General features: G+C 30.9%; 5 protein-coding genes across 6 annotated transcripts; 2 read left to right on the forward strand and 3 right to left on the reverse strand.

Moving 5' to 3' along the window:
• Window positions 1-1,231: 1,231 nt before the first annotated feature.
• On the reverse strand, window positions 1,232-2,604 carry LOC119609184. Its single transcript, XM_037963895.1, has 2 exons — window positions 2,472-2,604; window positions 1,232-2,412 (listed from the first exon to the last, which is right to left on the reverse strand). The coding sequence occupies exon 2, from the start codon at window positions 2,409-2,411 to the stop codon at window positions 1,359-1,361; it is 1,053 nt and encodes a 350-aa protein (XP_037819823.1). The 5' UTR covers window position 2,412; window positions 2,472-2,604; the 3' UTR covers window positions 1,232-1,358.
• Window positions 2,605-3,652: 1,048 nt separating this feature from the next.
• On the forward strand, window positions 3,653-4,636 carry LOC119609186 (c-Myc-binding protein homolog). The gene is made up of 2 exons (XM_037963897.1): window positions 3,653-3,890; window positions 3,967-4,636. Exons 1-2 carry the CDS (start codon window positions 3,879-3,881, stop codon window positions 4,474-4,476), a joined length of 522 nt encoding a protein of 173 aa, XP_037819825.1. The 5' UTR covers window positions 3,653-3,878; the 3' UTR covers window positions 4,477-4,636.
• A 1,824-nt stretch (window positions 4,637-6,460) lies between these two features.
• LOC119609185 (serine/threonine-protein phosphatase alpha-2 isoform) lies at window positions 6,461-9,093 on the reverse strand. Its single transcript, XM_037963896.1, has one exon. It carries the CDS (start codon window positions 8,745-8,747, stop codon window positions 7,839-7,841), a length of 909 nt encoding a protein of 302 aa, XP_037819824.1. The 5' UTR covers window positions 8,748-9,093; the 3' UTR covers window positions 6,461-7,838.
• A 1,472-nt stretch (window positions 9,094-10,565) lies between these two features.
• On the forward strand, window positions 10,566-12,989 carry LOC119609198 (sialic acid synthase). 2 transcript variants are annotated; one of them, XM_037963911.1, is made up of 4 exons: window positions 10,566-10,822; window positions 11,016-11,171; window positions 11,274-11,489; window positions 12,124-12,989. In XM_037963911.1, the coding sequence occupies exons 2-4, from the start codon at window positions 11,043-11,045 to the stop codon at window positions 12,949-12,951; spliced, it is 1,173 nt and encodes a 390-aa protein (XP_037819839.1). In that variant the 5' UTR covers window positions 10,566-10,822; window positions 11,016-11,042; the 3' UTR covers window positions 12,952-12,989. The 2 variants fall into 2 exon arrangements, with proteins under 2 accessions (XP_037819839.1, XP_037819838.1); XM_037963910.1 differs by having other exon boundaries at window positions 10,567-10,826.
• A 65-nt stretch (window positions 12,990-13,054) lies between these two features.
• Window positions 13,055-14,639, reverse strand: LOC119609197 (interleukin enhancer-binding factor 2 homolog). Its single transcript, XM_037963908.1, has 3 exons — window positions 14,334-14,639; window positions 14,142-14,270; window positions 13,055-14,080 (listed from the first exon to the last, which is right to left on the reverse strand). Exons 1-3 carry the CDS (start codon window positions 14,490-14,492, stop codon window positions 13,187-13,189), a joined length of 1,182 nt encoding a protein of 393 aa, XP_037819836.1. The 5' UTR covers window positions 14,493-14,639; the 3' UTR covers window positions 13,055-13,186.
• Window positions 14,640-14,930: the final 291 nt, after the last annotated feature.

Genomic DNA, 14,930 nt, shown 5'->3' on the forward strand with positions numbered 1-14,930 from the left:
GATAGATAGATAGATAGATAGATAGATAGATAGATAGATAGATAGATTTTTTTGTTTTTACCATCTTCGGTTTATTGGGTTAATTATTGTTCCCATTTTTATACATCCTTGCAAGATGTTTTTACACGACTAAGTAACTAATAAAACCGCTTACGGTACTTAAATATTGTTTGTACATATCGCTCATTTACTACAAGACTGGCATAATTCGAAAGAAGTCGTTTCGAGCAAAATGTTTTTTAAACAAGTCAATGGATTTGAAAAACTGAACCAGATTCCAATAGTAGGATTAATACATATGTTTCTAATCTAAATTGAAATTTAATATTTATTTGTCTAATATTCGTGATAACATGAGCTTTAGTTTTTACGTTTACAACAAAAATCGATCTCACATATTTGAAATTTGATTTGATCTATATGAATGATTTTAGTATGAAGCATATTTTCTAGCGCTCAGTTTAAAAAACCCTAATTTTGGATTATGCCAGTCTTGTAGTAAATGAACGATATGTATATAGATTAAGAATATAGAACCCAGTGTTAACTAATTTCAATAATTATAGATTAGAGAGCTAGCGTCATTGAACAAAACTCAAAGCTTAATAAAATAATCAAAAACCAATAAAAAATACATATAAGAAAATATAAGAAAATAATAAAGATGAGCCACAATCTCTGCTATCAATGTAAAAGTGAAATCCCAACAACAAAAGAGTGTGAAGAGGAAATACTTTGTTCTATACCAACTGGTATCTCAGAAATTAAATCTGATATTAAGGATTTAAAGTCTCAAGTAGAAGTGCTCACTACTATGATTAACACGCTGAATTTGCATTTAAAGGAGCAAATACCGTCAGAAATTCTAAAAATTTCAAATATTCTTTCTACTTTGGTAGCCCAAGTAAGCGAATTAAATGGAAAAAAGAAAGCAAGAGAAAATCAAATCAATATCTTAAATGCACGCATTAAGAAACTAGAACTATATACTATCTTTCAAAATAAACAAATAACATCATCCGATGCAGTTTAGATCAAGGAAATCATGGTGTCAATCAACAAATGTCATGTTAAGAGAGCACCAAACTGTTTTGGTACAAAAAGGCAAGTGGACCTTGCCAGTATCATTAAGTATTTTGCATAGAATTTAATTTTAAAATTCTTTCTGGGAAATTAAACTTAGCTTTAAACGAATATAAATGCTGAACAAAAATTTTTCGCTATATGTATATTTTTTAATATTTTTATTTAAATTTAAATATGTGTTCTAAGTACATAAAATGGGAGTAAACGGTAATATATTTATAATTATTATTAGTATATATATCTTATATTTTTAATCTCTATGATATGAAAATTCAGTTCACAGTACATGGATCATGTTTTCCACTGAAATGAGCACAAGACACCTTAGAACCATTATGAACACGTGGTATGGCGATCCGAAAGACAATACCTTGTGGCATACAAACGCACAATTTGTATTGTACACTTCCTGTGCGTAGACCCAATTCTGAATTAACTATAGGAATTTTACTAATGTCCAGAAAAATTCCGGCCGAACCTCCCTCAAGATAAATACCGCCTTGAGTCGAATTGATTTGAATATTATTTTCAGATTGCATATAGACATTTGATGAATCCATGTGAATGCCCTCGGATCCTTTTATAAATATGCGATTATCCGAAGATGATAAAGATAGTGGTTTATCGATAGGACTAACAATACGACTGGCGCTATTAGTTTTGGATATTAATGTCTCGGCACCATGTGGTATATTGTAATGCGGACGATGTGTGGTAAATATGGAATCACCATTGATGGGATCTTTAACCTCGAAACTATTAATTCCACGAAACTGAACACCCATCTTATCCATGACCATACGATTGACGCTCTGACTGTTGCGATGATGCATGCGTACATAGACAGGCGCATCCTCACCCGTTATTGTTACTGGTTCATCGGCGAAACCCTCAAATTGTCCAATGTTTTTAGAGAATATACGATCTAGATCGGTGTCTCCATAGAACTTCACTACATCCTCTTCGGGTATCAATTCCATGCCATGAATTCCTTTGCCCAAGTGCAAAACTCCTATAATCGTTAAAGTCAACAGCAAATTACCCACCGTCAGTACTAAAAGTATGATGACAATAGTCCAAAATGCAAAAGTATTGCGTCCTTGTTTAATAGGCTTAGTGGCATCATCGTAATGATGCAATGGATGCTGCTGCTGTTGACTATGACAATTGTAAAAGTCATGATTGTTTCGTGCTTTTACTGTCTCCCTTTCCATTTGGTGCAAAGAACCAATGGGTAGTGTAGCTGATATAACGTTCTCCGAGTTGACCTCGTCTGAATATGAGGGTGATGGCCCACGAACAAATGTGTTTTCTAATGATTTCATTCTGAAAATTTTTCAAGTTTCAAAATTTGCAATTTAGGATTGTTAAAATAAATTAAATACCTTTTTAATACAATTATTAAATTGCCAATGTTTATTTTATTGGTCAAATGGTTTATGGACTGTCTTCTAGACAAACTATATGTATGTACTATATATTAAAGACATGCGCATATAATTATGAGTAGACACAAAGACCTTGTGTATTCATAAAATATACATATTCTTATTTTTATGTAAAAAGAATACATCACTGCTTTCTTAGTATTTTCAAATAATACAGGGGAGCTACTGTATCGTTGGATTTCAACGATATCGAAGGACAATGTATAGTAAAAAACAATTTCGAGACAATTTTAGTTAGTTAGTATGACGTATTCTGAGTGGATACACAGAATTACGGGCACAACTACACAAAATTGGTCGAACGGATTCAGATGAATTTTGAGCCTGCGGAGAGGAAACCCTTAGGAACAGCAATTGATAAATTCTAAAGAATTACGGAGGTGCCTAAGAATTTCAGAAATTTTATATATCCTAAGATTAAAGCTTTCGATGTAATTGAATTCATTCATCAGTGAATGATTTCTATGAAATGTTAAATTATTACATACTTTAAAGTTTTTCATTCGTTTTTATTAAATGTTATATTCATTCTGAATTATAAAAATTTTGCTTCATTTAGGGCCTGTTACTCTAAATACGAACGAACAAGTTTTTTTTTCATTATAAAATGAGAAAGAAATATACGTTCGCATTTAGAGGAACAGGCAGTAAATTTGAAATAGATTAAATAACAAATATTTATTTTATTATTCATATTAGATTAAATTTGGTTGTAGGGTTAATTCTAAGATTTGTTGGTAACGATTATGTTACCACAATTTGTGCCTCATAACGGTGATTTCGATCTGGTATAAATTCCCACCAATATTATAAAGCGTTGTCAACACTACATTATGTATATCATACTCAGAAACACTATTATTTCCAAACAAGTGGCAATTTTGTAAGCAAATTTTTGTATAAGCCCAGAAACATTTTTTGATTATCTATTTTTTGCAAATTGTATTAAGTCCCTGTTTTATATATGACAGTTTAAATAATCCCAATTTTTTAAATATTTGCTTTAAAAATTCCAATTTTGTATCACTCGGATTCCATTTATATTTAATATACTTGAAAAATTAAAAAAGCTGAAAACTAATCTAGGCCCCGGCGCAATTTTTCGTGTCAGCCACCGCCGTCGTTCATTTTTGTCGACGCAGGACTCTGAGCCAGAAACATTTTTTGTTTACCCATTATTTTTGCATATACAAAAAAGAAGTTTTTTTATGTTTTAGCATTCCAGTTTCTTTAAATAGAACAGTTATTTTTAAGTGAAAAGAAAATTGAATTAGAATTGTAACTTCATACACGCGTTGTATTTTTTTAAACGAACCGTCCATTGCTAACAATAAAGCCGACAATATGGCATTTAAAGTAAATATGGGAAAATGGAAATTTTTGCCAACACGTTCTACATTTGGTAACTAATTGTACATTTTCATAATTCTAGCCAATCGATCCTAAAAGAGATGAATATAGACGTTACTTGGAGCGTGGCGGAATAATTGAATCGCTTACAAAAGTATTTGTACGCATTCTTAAGGAACGTCCAGAAGATCCCACTCAATATTTGCTACAAAATCTAGGAGATGCTCGTCTTCAGGCCGACAATATAGCCTATTTACAGAGTGAACTGGATGATGCGCGCAATGAAATCCAACGTTTAACTGAAATTATTCGTGGCATCAATCCAGATTTACTAGTAGAACCTTCTTCACATAATGAATCCATAAACGATGTCAACCTTAATGACAGTAATGGTGCTAAAGAAGAGGGCGAAGATGTCAATATGCCGCCACCAGTTGAGCAAAGTCATCAGCCTGTTGCAGAATATTCGGAAGTTGTTGCTCTAGAAGAAGGTATTCAGAACACTCATATTACGGAGTCGAATGTACAAGCTGTTGCAAGTGGAGGAGGAGATGCTGTACAAAATGAAATGGTTTCGACTAGTGCTGAATAAAACCCTAAACGTATATTGTCGGTTTGCTATTGAGAAATCGATTACATAGTATATGATTTTTTTTAAAACTTAAAAATATGCTTTAGTAACGCTTTAAGGAGATTCGATCCATTTATTATGGATTTAAAATATACCATAATAAAACTATTATAAAAGTAAACTACATAGATTTGTTTCATTAATATAAAAATTATGTATTGGGTATTTTCTTAACAAAGATGTAGTGCGTGAAAACTTTTTTTGTAACACTTACCTTTTTTAAAAAGTAGTAGAAAGTACGTTTATTGATTTGACTCTAAATTGGAGTTGGTGCAAATACAGATATCGGTCGATTTTGTAGCTCGGTTGCCACTTCAGTGCATTGCAAGTTGACATAATGATATGGTTACTGGAGGTTTTTTAAGCAATAACGGTAATATATGGCAGACATTAGTTTTCATAGCCTACTTTAAGGTGTTATTAAAATATATGAAATATAGATTTGAATCTATCGCTATATTATACCCTACACCAGGCATGAAAAATGCAGTACTTAGTACCGCGGTATCCCTACGACCTTTTTGGTTCTTTTTAAAAACTGTTGATGAATAATTAACAGAGTAGTTAATAATTAACAGAGTAGTCAATAGACCAATCTATAGTCCAGTCTATCTTATCCCAGCAAAAATAAAAGGAAGTACTTCCAAAGCATGTATCACCACTTCAAAAGTAGCACAAGAGAATTTTTATACTTTTTGTGGAGGTGATGTTTAAGGACTTCCGAAGAAGCGAAAATAATTCTATTTTTCAATGCTAAAGATATATTTTTTTGTTCTTACATTTTTAAGAGTTAAACATTTTTTGTAATACAATTTCACTTTAAAATAACTTCCAAAAAATAGCATAAAAATGACTTCTTGAGAAGTAGAGAATTTGGAATCAAATAAAAAGAACATCCCTCCTATGACAAGTCTGTGTTAAAATTATCACTTCTCCAGGTCTTTTCAAGTACTTCCATGGAGAAAATTCTATTTCTTTTTCGTTTCTTTGGAAGTTATTTTTTGCTGGGATTTTATTGTTTAATATATAATATAGTCTATAGCCTTGTTTGGTTTATTGTATAGTCTGTAATATAGTTAAGTCTATTGTACAGTCTATATTCTAGTCTATAGTGTAGAGTATAATCTCGTCTCCAGTCTAGTCAATAGTCTTTCTATCTTGTCTAGCTGAAAATTAGTTTAGTACTTTAAAACCTAAAAAATTACTTTAGTACTATTTAAAAAATTCGATTTTGTATGCCTGCCCTACAACACTTTAGTGAGGTACCCTCCAATGGGTTTGTGCTGATATATGTAATGTAAATAGATATTGGTTTTACACCCACCAAAAATACTATTCGGCTGAGAATCATTTCAGAATCTATCCGTTTGTCCATGTAATCCTTGTAATCAAACAACAGGTCGCAATTTTTAAGATAAGATGTTCAAGTTGGTTCATTATTTTACCTAGCCATGTTCGTTCGCATTAAAAGTTGTTCTTTTATTCAAGTTATAACAATAATAATGATCTTTCAGTAGAATTCATTCCTACGAAGAATGCGTTATCTTGAGGATTAACTCTATAGAATGTATAGCGAAAGCATTAAGATTTTGAATGAGTAGTCAGAGCATTAATTCATTTCGATCTTTAGCACATTTGAGTTAGTTATACATATGTATATAAAAGACTGATTAACAACTTTAAAATATTAAGGAGCTAAATTCGGTTATACAATTTTTTTAAATCCCATCTTAATATGTGTCGACCACTTAACCGAGAACTATAAATTTACTTCATGGTGTTAGCTGCAAATATTAAATTTTCGATTATCAATTCGATATATATATGTACATACCACTATTGGAATTAAGATAAACACAATAATGGTGAGTATACATTGAATATTTGTGTATGTGTATGGGTGTGTTCGAAAATAAAATTTTTCTAATAAAAGTGTGAAGTGTGTTGTGTACGTATCTATATATTTTCATATTATTTCTATGTAGTATAATTTGTTGCGAATACGTATTATAATAAAATCAGAGAATAGTATCCACAGTTTGTGAGTAAGTACAAATGGTTGAGTTAATCATGTTATTGCTGTTTTTATAAGCCAAAAATAGCATTTGCGTTAATAAATTGGATATTAAAGAAAAAATCTTTTGAGGCAAAATGAGTAATACGTTTTAAATGCAAAATGAAAGGATACCATTACTGAAATCATAGATATTTACATATTAATTAAGTGGAATTTTCTTTGTTGAAATTGTTATTTTAAGCTATATGTATGTGAGAAAGTATTTAATGTTGAGTTTGCTAAGAACTAAATTCATATTTAATTTACATTTTTAGTTTTATTTTATTTTTATTCAATATAAAGGATATTTTCATGTAGTTGTTTTAATAATACAGATTTTGAATATAATTAATGAATATTTTTGTTTTCTTTTGTTTTTTTTTTAGTTGAAAATATATTTATATAAAACACATCTTGTTTTTGTATTTTTGTTTTGTTTACATCATAAAAAGTATGTGGATGGGAAAACGGGGGAGTGGGGGAGGAAGGTCAATTTATAGATTAGATCAATCGGTCAAATTTTAAATTTATAAGTAAATTTGATAAGAATACAAGTTATAAAGGTATATGTAGAGAAATTAGAAAAAAAAACACGTCCAATATTTTAAATAAAAAATAATCTAATAATACAAGTAGAAAATAGAAAAATTAGAGCAGAAAAAACCAATAGTCTACTACATTTTATAAATATTGATGACTGCACTCTATTCCATATGCAACACATCCTCTTGCTGTTACTAAATATTTTACGTTCAATTCTTTATTATACATAGTTTTAAAACTATGTGCCGTATTTTGGAGTAAAAAGATCTTAATTTGTTTGTATTTTGTGTGTCATGATGTCTAATTTAATTTTATTTTGGCAAATACTTGAAATCTTCACATAAAAAATCACTCACATTTGATTAAAACATAGATTTTGTTTAATATTACACGATTCAAATCCAATGTTTTTAGTTTAAACTAAAGTTGTACATGCTCTATCATGCAAGACATTAGAAATGATTGTAGGATTAAGTAAAAGTTGACGAGAGGAAAGTGGTGTAAAGAGCAGATATGAATGATTAATAGTGTCCAATTAAAGGTGGGTGTTGGGAAGATAGCTTCTGAAATTTGTGGGAATAAAAGGAGATAAGGGTTTAGTGGGAGGATGTTTTTTGTTTTATTCTATTTATATTTTTGTTTGTGTTTATGTTTTGTTTGTATGATGTTGATGTACAATTACAAAGGAAGTATTTCGCTTTTTAGTAGTTAACTAAATCATCATTTACTTTTTACGCTTATCAGCTGGTTTCAATATTTGGAAAGAGCACATCAGAGTATCGTCTACGGACATCATGGCTCCTGCATTGTCAAACTCACCGCAATAGTTGGGTGCCGAAAACAGTGTAACCAATTGGCGTTTTGCAAAGAACTCGTATCCGTCCTCTACCACTTGATGGGCACGGCAAATCAAATCAAACTCATGCTTCTGTAAAAATTTACCTACAACTTCTGCTCCAAATGTGAAACTTACACCACGATCATTCTCACCCCAGCCCATGGTATCTTTGTCGGGATCGGACCACAGCAAATCGCACAATAGACCTTGGTCTGGTACATCAGTGGGACGCATAATTCTACGGATCTGCTCCATGGTTGTGAGATCTGGACTGAGACCGCCGTGGCAACAGAATATCTTCTCGTCCACAATGGCAGCTACCGGCAAGCAATTGAAGCAGTCGGTAAATGTTTTCCACAATTTAATGGTGTAGCGACGTTTGCACTCATCGTAGAAGCCGTAGATGCGATTGATGCTGGCACATTCGTGATTACCACGCAACAAGAAGAAATTCTCCGAGTACTTAATCTTGTAAGCCAACAGTAAGCAAATTGTTTCCAAGGACTGCTTGCCACGATCAACATAATCGCCCAAAAATAAGTAATTTGACTCGGGTGGGAAACCACCATATTCAAACAAACGCAATAAGTCGTAGTACTGACCATGAATGTCACCGCAAATTTTCAATGGGGCCTCCAATTCCAACAGTATAGGTTGAGACAAGAAGATTTCGCGTGATTTAAGGCACAAGCCTCTTATTTCACTCTCCGACAATTGTACATTCTTGCCAGGCCTAGCCCCACGCACTTCCAAGAGCCGTGATATGATGCTGTCAATATTTATTATGTCAACCATATTTTTTTTCTTTTGTTCTCTTTTTGCTGCGTTTTTTCTTTCTTTTAATATATCGAGCGTTGGTCGGTCGTCGTTCGTTTGATTGGTGGGTTTATTTTTTCTATTATTTTCAACTTGCAAATTTGTCTATTTTTTATTTTTCGAATGCTTTTGGCTTTCGAATTAATTGAATTTAATGTTTTTCACTTGATTATTTTGCAAAATTTGTAATGTGTGTCCCTCGTTTTCTTATTTTTTTAATATTTTTAATAGATTTTTTCACAGCTACCAGAAACGAAGGCGAATTCGAAGAACGAACGAACACACAAAGACCTGCGTCGACCAAAATTAACTGCGTTGGAGGTTGACACTAAAATTTTCGGCGGCGTTGTGAATTTTCTGTAAGCCGGCTAAATTTCTTAAAAAAATTGGAATGGACAACCATTTTCTCTTAAAATTTTTAATCGTCTTCTATGAAACAGAGTGATTAGGAAAATGTAACTATTTTTCATTGTCAATTTCTTTATTCCTATTACCTAGCCTATCTATATAAGCCATAATCGGTTATAAATTTCTACTTATGAATAGTTTACATACAAATAAAAATTTAATATTAACAATTATGATTTAAATCAATAAATAAATTAAAGTAAAAACTGTTATACTACAATATATTTTTTGTAAAATTTGTATGTGTTTAGTTTAAAAATTGTCTAAATCATACTGTTAAAAATTTATAATATATTTTTAATTAATATAATAGAAATATAGATATAGAAAATATTTAAATTATATTTTCAATACTAGAAATTGTAATTATAATATAAATAACTTTTTATTTTATTTTACAAAAAATCTTCGGAAAAGAAAAACAAATATCAGACTCCTTCGCCGAGCAAAATTAACAGCGACAAGCACAGGGTGAATACAATAATTTAGGGTATTTTCAGTTAAATTTTAATGTGTTCTGTTTAAAAATTACCTTAATCAATCTGTTTAAGTGGAAGATTATAATATAATTTTTTTTTCGAATCGAAAAAATATGTATATTTGAAAAAAAAAAAACAAAATAAATTTAACTTTTTAAATTGAAATTAAACAATTTAAGTAAAATTATATATTTATACAAATATTTTAATTTCAATAAATTAGTTGTGCAATTTTCTTTGAAATTTTGTATCTGGCTTACTATTTTGCTTTTCAAATTCAAAAATCAACACAGGGTGTATATATTTTAAAAACTTAGGAGCATTACTATCCATAATTAATTTTGAAGTAGGTATATTTGTACTGAAAATTTATATAAACTTCGAAAAAAAGCACAACTTAATTAAAAAGCACAAGTTCATTAAATAAAAATTATATTAAAATTTTACCCCGCAATATCTCAACGTAAAATTTTAATTAAACATTTTTTATGAAGGTTATTTTTTAATCAAATATGTTAAAGTATTTTTCATAAAAATAAAATGAATACAAAAATACGATGAAATACAGGTTTAGTCTCTTTATTAAAAATACGTACAATAACCCATAAATTTTTGAAAAAAATATCTTGGTCTTATAATTATTTCGTTCGAATATACATTTTAAGTACCGTTATTTTCAATATTAAATAACCGAATCTTATTTTTTTATACCACAAAAATGTACATTAGCTCAACAAATATGCTTGCCAAATTATTCGATAATTGCACCAATAGTTCCCGACTTACGACCAAAATCATTTTGGTCTTATAAATATATCGGGGAGTGTATCAACGCGAAATTATATATACCCTCATCGTAACTAATTGTGATAGAAATATAAAAGTGGTTTTGTTCGTTGGATGGGCCATTAATAAATGACAGTTACTCATTTGACATTTTTTTATTATTAAATATATGTCAAAGTAAACATTACCACAAAGTACTTTGTGATTATCACATCCAGATTTTTTATTGTAGTAAAAGATTCGTCGTTTTAGCGAAAAATTAATGTAAAAATATTATCACTTCCTTTATTTATAATAATAAATATCACTAATAAAATATTTGAAAAGTTTATACTAAAGGCATTTATTACAAATTAAAAAAAAAAAACAGCAGCAGTATAAGTAGGTAAAGAAGTGTCTCATATGAATGATCATGTGATATTTAAAGCTTTAATTAAGATTTTATTTCGGCTTTTTTAACATCCTAAAGAAACTAAAGAACCATTCTTAATTTTAAGTCTTTCTTTTACAAAACAAACATTTTTAAATTCAATTAATAAATAGTTAAGAAATAATTGATCATTATATTTTCAAGGATCTTCAGAAATTAACTAAATAAAAAATGATTTCACTAAATTTGGGCGAAACTTTGATCAGACGAGATGGGAATAAAGTGTATTTTATAGCAGAAATCGGACAGAATCATCAAGGATGTTTAGAATTGGCTAAAAAAATGATTTTAGAGGCAAAGGTACATACATGTATTATCGATTGTCGAATGCTTACAATAACTAAAATTATGTACATATATGTATGTACATATGTGTATTATTAAAATCTGTTTGTCTTGCAGAAAATTGGCTGTGATTGTGTTAAATTTCAAAAATCATGTCTTGAAGCAAAATTTACCGAATCAGCATTAAGTCGACCATATGAAAGTATACATTCGTGGGGTAAAACGTATGGTGAACATAAGCAGTATTTGGAGTTCAACATACAACAGTATCATGAGTTGCAATGTTTTTGCAAAGAAATTGGTATTGATTTTACAGCTTCTGCCATGGACGAGGTAAATATCATTTACATACCCTACAACAGCAAAATTTATATACATAGCCTATACTACATACATACAACGGCTATTTTATAGTCTATAGACTATAGTATTTTTTATAGTTTGGACTATAGTATTTTTATAGTCTGGAATGAATTTTAGTCTATAGTCTGGACTATAGTGTAGTCCATAATCTGGAATACAGTCTGGTCTATACTATTAACTAAAGTCTAGTCTGCACTATAGTATTGACTACATTTTAGTATATAGTCTAGTCTGGACTATCGTCTAGTCTAATCTATACTCTTTACTATAATCTAGTCTAGAACCTGGACTATAATCAAGTCTGGAGTATAATCTAGTATAGAGTCTGGACCATAATCTAGACTAGGATATAGACTATAGTCTAGAGTCTCTACTATAGTCTAAAATGAAATATACATACATATATACTGACTGTAGCCTTGTTTTAACATTTTGTTGAAAAATTTATGTCTATAAGTTTGGACTATAGTCTTGTTCATACTAATAGACTAGATTATTTTCTTCTTCCCCATAACTTTTAAATCTCGTTGCTGATTTTCTGTTATATAAAACGTTGCTGTTGAGTGTTTCAGAGCAGCTATTTTCATTAACCACTATTTTTTAGGTTTCTTTAGAACAATTGGATATGCTAAATGTTCCTTTTATTAAAATTGGCTCTGGAGATGCAAATAACTTTCCACTTTTAGAAAAAGCCGCCAAATTGGAGCGTCCTCTTGTTATATCAACGGGCATGCAAACAATGGAAACTATCGAACGTATTGCGGAAATTATGAACAATGCAAAGAAAACAAATTACGCCTTAATGCACTGTGTTTCCTCATATCCAACGGAAGCCAAAAATTCCCAAATAAAAATGATTACCACCTTAAAAAATAAATTTCCTCATTGTGTGATTGGTTACTCAGGCCATGAACTTGGCGTAGACATTTCCAAAGCAGCTGTTTTACTAGGTGCTAGAATAATAGAAAGACACTTTACTTTGGATAAACAACAAAAAGGTTCCGATCACAAATGTTCTCTAGAACCCTCAGAAATGGCCAAGTTAATAGAGGATGTAAATGAGTTAATGTTAAATGTTAAGTCTAATCCACAGGAACTATTGGACAATGAAATTCTTGCGCTACTGCCAAAAACACCAAGTATTAAGGAAGCTTTAGATTCATTTGATCCTAATGGTAGAGAAGAGAGGTGCATTCTACCTTGTGAAATGGATTGTCGTATAAAATTGGGTAAATCTATTGTGGCATCTCAAGATTTAAAAGCTGGTCGTATTATAAATATGGAAGATTTGTGTATAAAGGTCAGCGAACCTAATGGTATAAGCGCTGAATTTATTGATAACGTTGTGGGTTCTGAACTTAGTGATGATATTGAAAGAGATAATCCTTTAACGTGGGATATTATAATTAAAATGGAAAGTACACAATTTTAGTTGTAAGACCTTAATATTAAATTAATAATTCATTCCTTATCGAAATTTTAATACAAATTTCTTGATTTATTATAGTGAAAATTAAAGATTTTCAAATTAAAAGTTGTTTTAATTTACACAATTTTGCGCTTGTATTATTTTGATAATCTCAAATACCTTTTAAATGGAAAATAAATATTGGGTTATTTAAGTGCTTTACTTTATAGAGATATAAAAACGCTGTGTTTTTGGTATATTACTGATCGCCGGAGTCTTCATCCATGACATTATCGTTTTCCACTGTTTCCATATCTTCATCACCTTCGCCATCCTTTTTGTCCGTAGGCTTCTCATAGACCCTTTCCAGTGGTGATACCACAACTCCATTCCACACAGACATGTCCTTAACAATGTTAGAATTGCCCTCCATGCCTAAAATTTGCTTATAACCGCCATGAGCTAAAATACGTAGCAAAGTTTGGGCAGTCATGCAGCAAGAATCTTGTTCTTCCAGAGTCATGGCGGTGTGGACACGATTATGACCAGGCTCACAGGGGTCTGTTATACCAGCAGAACCTGGTAAGAAAAGACCAGCCGATAGCAATTGGAAAACACGTCTGAAAGCTAGATTAATGGGGAGAGCTTGTCTCGAGGGATTATTCATTATAGTCAAATGTGCCATTAAATCTAACATCCAAGGAGACAGAGGAGAGAAAGCATCAAAACGTTTGGAGAGATCTTTGAGTATACGTATTAACACTTTAATAGATGAATGATGGGCATTTTCTTCGAACCAACGTGTGTGCCTTATAGCTGCCAAGTGAGCTTGCATTACTTTTGGATCAGGAAACATGTTCGGTTCACTTTTTCTCATATTCTGCGGTATGGTCGTAATAAGTATGCGCACTTTAGCCTGTGTATTGAATATGTCGAAACCACGATCATGGAAGGTAGTATTGATGTGATCAGCTTTGGTGAGCACCTCAGTTTTCATGGCATTTTTCAAATCAGCCTCTACTTTTTTGCCTAATTCCTCAACGGATTCTTTTGAGGGTACCGTTTTAAGAATAACAACAATATCGGCCACATTGTTGCCAGTCAACATGGTGCCCTTCTTAAATGAACCAACTTGACGAACTTCCTCCAATTGCTAGAAACCACAAAATGATTTTTAAATTATTATACTCTGATTACAGCTATAGATTACTTACACATTTATTAAAATCTCCCGGGGCCACAATTAAATTATCGAGCACAGATTGTACTTTAGATACTAGATTGCCCACAGCAGTCTGTTCGGCCGGAGTTGGACTTAAATCCTGATTGCGCTTTAACAATGACTGAAAATATACTTATTATATTGAGGATTTTCTATTTTTTGTATAATTATTATTTTTTATTACCGCAGTTAAAGCTCCATCATCGACAGCGGGAGACACTTTGGGAAAAACTACCTCGGCAAGAGTCAAATCGAACGGATGTCGTGGTACAAAGGTTTTCTTAAATGGTGGCCTAATTGGACCACGCATTGGGCGACCGCCTCGCATACCGCCACGCACCATTCTTTTTTTCTTTAATTTATTAATTTTTACAGAATTTTATAAAAAGCGTCACAGCGAAAAATAAAATGCCTATTTTTAATCTGTTTGCACAAAAAATTATTGATTGTGTGTGGAGTTGCCAGTTCTTTGTGTGTTTTTTTTGGGGTGAAAAAATGCCTTTTTTAGAGACCTGTGCCAACAAATGTTATCGGCGCAGATACTAAAAATTTCGTCAGCGACATAAAATGTTTTTAAAATTTTTAACGATATGGAAAAAATAGCAGGATTTGTATATATGTATATACATAATATATATAATAATATTATTCTTAATTTTATTATAAATTTTCATATTTTTTATTTATTGTTTATATTATTTATTTTACTTATTTAATTCACTTAATTTATTTAAAATTATATTTTTATTTAATTATTCAAACAAGTAATATAAAAAGCCAC

This window comes from Lucilia sericata, unplaced genomic scaffold (assembly GCF_015586225.1).
Source record: "Lucilia sericata isolate MDLA Ls3-8-SP2 unplaced genomic scaffold, ASM1558622v1 Contig000947F_arrow, whole genome shotgun sequence".
Classification (NCBI taxonomy): domain Eukaryota; kingdom Metazoa; phylum Arthropoda; class Insecta; order Diptera; family Calliphoridae; genus Lucilia; species Lucilia sericata.

Excerpts from the sequence above, each read along its gene's own strand:
- LOC119609184 (XM_037963895.1), bottom strand. The coding sequence starts at position 2,411 with ATGAAATCATTAGAAAACACATTTGTTCGTGGGCCATCACCCTCATAT.
- LOC119609185 (XM_037963896.1), bottom strand. The coding sequence starts at position 8,747 with ATGGTTGACATAATAAATATTGACAGCATCATATCACGGCTCTTGGAA.
- LOC119609198 (XM_037963911.1), top strand. The coding sequence starts at position 11,043 with ATGATTTCACTAAATTTGGGCGAAACTTTGATCAGACGAGATGGGAAT. Across the intron at positions 11,172-11,273 it reads AAATGATTTTAGAGGCAAAG|AAAATTGGCTGTGATTGTGT; the intron begins GTACATACATGT and ends TTTGTCTTGCAG. Across the intron at positions 11,490-12,123 it reads CAGCTTCTGCCATGGACGAG|GTTTCTTTAGAACAATTGGA; the intron begins GTAAATATCATT and ends ACTATTTTTTAG.
- LOC119609197 (XM_037963908.1), bottom strand. The coding sequence starts at position 14,492 with ATGGTGCGTGGCGGTATGCGAGGCGGTCGCCCAATGCGTGGTCCAATT. Across the intron at positions 14,271-14,333 it reads ATGATGGAGCTTTAACTGCG|TCATTGTTAAAGCGCAATCA; the intron begins GTAATAAAAAAT and ends GTATATTTTCAG. Across the intron at positions 14,081-14,141 it reads CGGGAGATTTTAATAAATGT|CAATTGGAGGAAGTTCGTCA; the intron begins GTAAGTAATCTA and ends TGTGGTTTCTAG.